The sequence below is a fragment of the Peromyscus leucopus genome, chromosome 9 (genome assembly GCF_004664715.2).
Source record: "Peromyscus leucopus breed LL Stock chromosome 9, UCI_PerLeu_2.1, whole genome shotgun sequence".
In the NCBI taxonomy this organism is placed as follows: domain Eukaryota; kingdom Metazoa; phylum Chordata; class Mammalia; order Rodentia; family Cricetidae; genus Peromyscus; species Peromyscus leucopus.
The window spans coordinates 72,594,772-72,597,069 of NC_051070.1; the positions used below are offsets into that span (position 1 = coordinate 72,594,772).

General features: G+C 48.4%; 1 protein-coding gene across 1 annotated transcript; it reads right to left on the reverse strand.

Annotated features, from left to right (window-relative positions):
• Positions 1 to 1,048: 1,048 nt before the first annotated feature.
• LOC114682272 (eosinophil cationic protein-like) lies at positions 1,049 to 1,705 on the reverse strand. Its single transcript, XM_028856128.2, has one exon. It carries the CDS (start codon positions 1,703 to 1,705, stop codon positions 1,232 to 1,234), a length of 474 nt encoding a protein of 157 aa, XP_028711961.1. The 3' UTR covers positions 1,049 to 1,231.
• Between the last annotated feature and the right edge of the window lie 593 nt (positions 1,706 to 2,298).

Consider the following 2,298-nt stretch of genomic DNA (forward strand, 5'->3'; position numbering starts at 1 on the left):
ACGCCCCACAATTCACTCTTTCACCAGTGTCATTTGGAACCTGGCCTGCCAAGGTCCCCACAGGAGCATCACTTCCCCTCCAGTGAGTAAGGACCATTATTTCTTTAGAGACTATACCTCTTCTTTTTTGTTTTATGATTATAATTTTTCTTTCTTTCTTTTTCCTTTTATTTTATTTTACAATGCCATTCTGTTCTACATAACAGCCACGGATTCCCTCGTTCTCCCCCCTCCTGCCCCCTCCCCTTCCCCCCAGACCACCCCTCATTCTCACCTCCTCCAGGGCAAAGCCTCCCCCGAGACTATACCTCTCCTTTTGGGCATTGGGGAACATGGAAACCTGCATCTCACCTCAAACCTTTCTATATCTGTATCTTTGAAATACATCTGGGGCCAGGGACCACCTACTAGTGTAAGCTTACAGCACGCTGAGTACTTCTTATGTGGAACAAGGATCCTTTCTGTCCTGCCTAGATGGAAAGTGGATGTTATATTGTGCCATTCGGTTGTGAGGTATCCACCAGAGAAGACTGCTGGGATTCAGATTCAAGCCAGTAGAAAGGCTCTTTTCTAATAATCACTGAGTGTTGCTAGGACCCGAGTTCAGTCCTGAGTCTTTCTCAGGATGAGCCTTTTTTTTTTTTTTTCTTTAAAGATTTATTTATTTTTATGTGTCCTGGTTTTTTTGACTGCATGTATGTCTGTGTGAAGGTGCCAGATTTCTCAGAACTGGAGTTACAGACAGTTGCCAGCTGCCATGTGGGTGCTGAAAATTGAACCCAGGTCCTTCAGAGGAACAGCCAATGCTAGTAACCCCTAAGCCATCTCTCCAGCCCCCATGATGAGCTTTTAAACACACACACACAAAATACACATCCTGGGCTGACACACCTCAGTAAGAACCCTCAGTCGGGAGAAAAACTACAGAAGCCAAAATGCACACACACAGACAGGCGGGTGGGCGGGCAGGCACGCATGAACGCGCACGCACGCAGGCACACACACACACACACACACACACACACACACAGATATGCAGAGATCCACATGAATATGCAAAGGTGTTTATTGAGTAGAAAAGATATCTGTTCAGCTACATTTGAAGGGAGTCAGGGACAGGCTTCACAAGGACAGGTGCTCGTGGCAGCGCAGACAGAGGAACTGGATCTTCACTACTACGACCGTGGAACTAGCAGATAGAGAGTGAAGACACAAAGTGCTGGTACTGGAGCTAAAATATCCCATCCAAGTGAACCGGAACCACTGGATAGGTACGATTGTCCCGAGGAGTTCTATAGTCACAAGCAACTCTGTAGAACTTTCTTGCCTGTGTCGTTTGGTATTGGCATTGTGTGTAATTTACTCCTGGAGCTGTGAGGTTACAGAATGTTAAGGGTACCTGAACTGAACTATTATGACAATTTGAATGTGTCCTGTTCCTGCAGGGAACATTCATACTGCCACACACACCAACGACAGCAGCAAAGCTTGTATGAAGAAAACTGTTTAAGTTCTTGCATCGTCCTGTATGCCGGTTAACACTCCTCATTGCAGCAGTGCATCGGGGGCTGGTCATAATTACATGCTGGATTTCAAACCACTGGGATGGGGTTAAATGGGCAGGGATCTGGAATGAGACAACCACCATGACAAGTCCCAGCAGCAGCAGGAGACAAAGTCGGGACTCCAGCAGCTTCACACCCATGTTTCCTGTGAGAACAGAAGAGCAGTGACTACTCCCCATCTTGGCTCACTTTTTCCTAACTCCCCCTGAAGGCCCTCTGCTGGTGCTGGGGCCTCACAGTTCCCTTTCTCCTGGACACGGCCCCATCCCTGCCCCTCCTGTCCCAGCCTTAGAGCTCAGTGTCTTCTTACCCAGTCTGTGCTGTGGCTCCTGTGAGAACACGAGGCTGGTTGTCCTGGAAATCAGGGATAACGGGTGAGCTCCACTGGGGCCCATACATATAGAGCAGCCCTGTGGGTGGAGCTGGCAGAGCCAGGTGGCTGGAGTCTTCAACATGCAGAACCCACAGACGGGCACATCACCTCCTTGAGCAACTTCTGTTTCTTCACTTGGCCAACCAACGGATCCCTGACAGCAATGCTGTTAACTCTGCTGTAAGGAATCTAACTCCGAGTCATCTTGCCCAGGACAGTTTGATGTCTGACTATGAATTCTGCACAAAGATCTGTGTAGCCCCTGCTGACTGGCTGCAGATTTTGTGACTGTGACCATGTTACAGACAGACCAAGGTTCCTGATAGCCTGACTAGGTACTTAGAGAAAACAGAGCCTTGG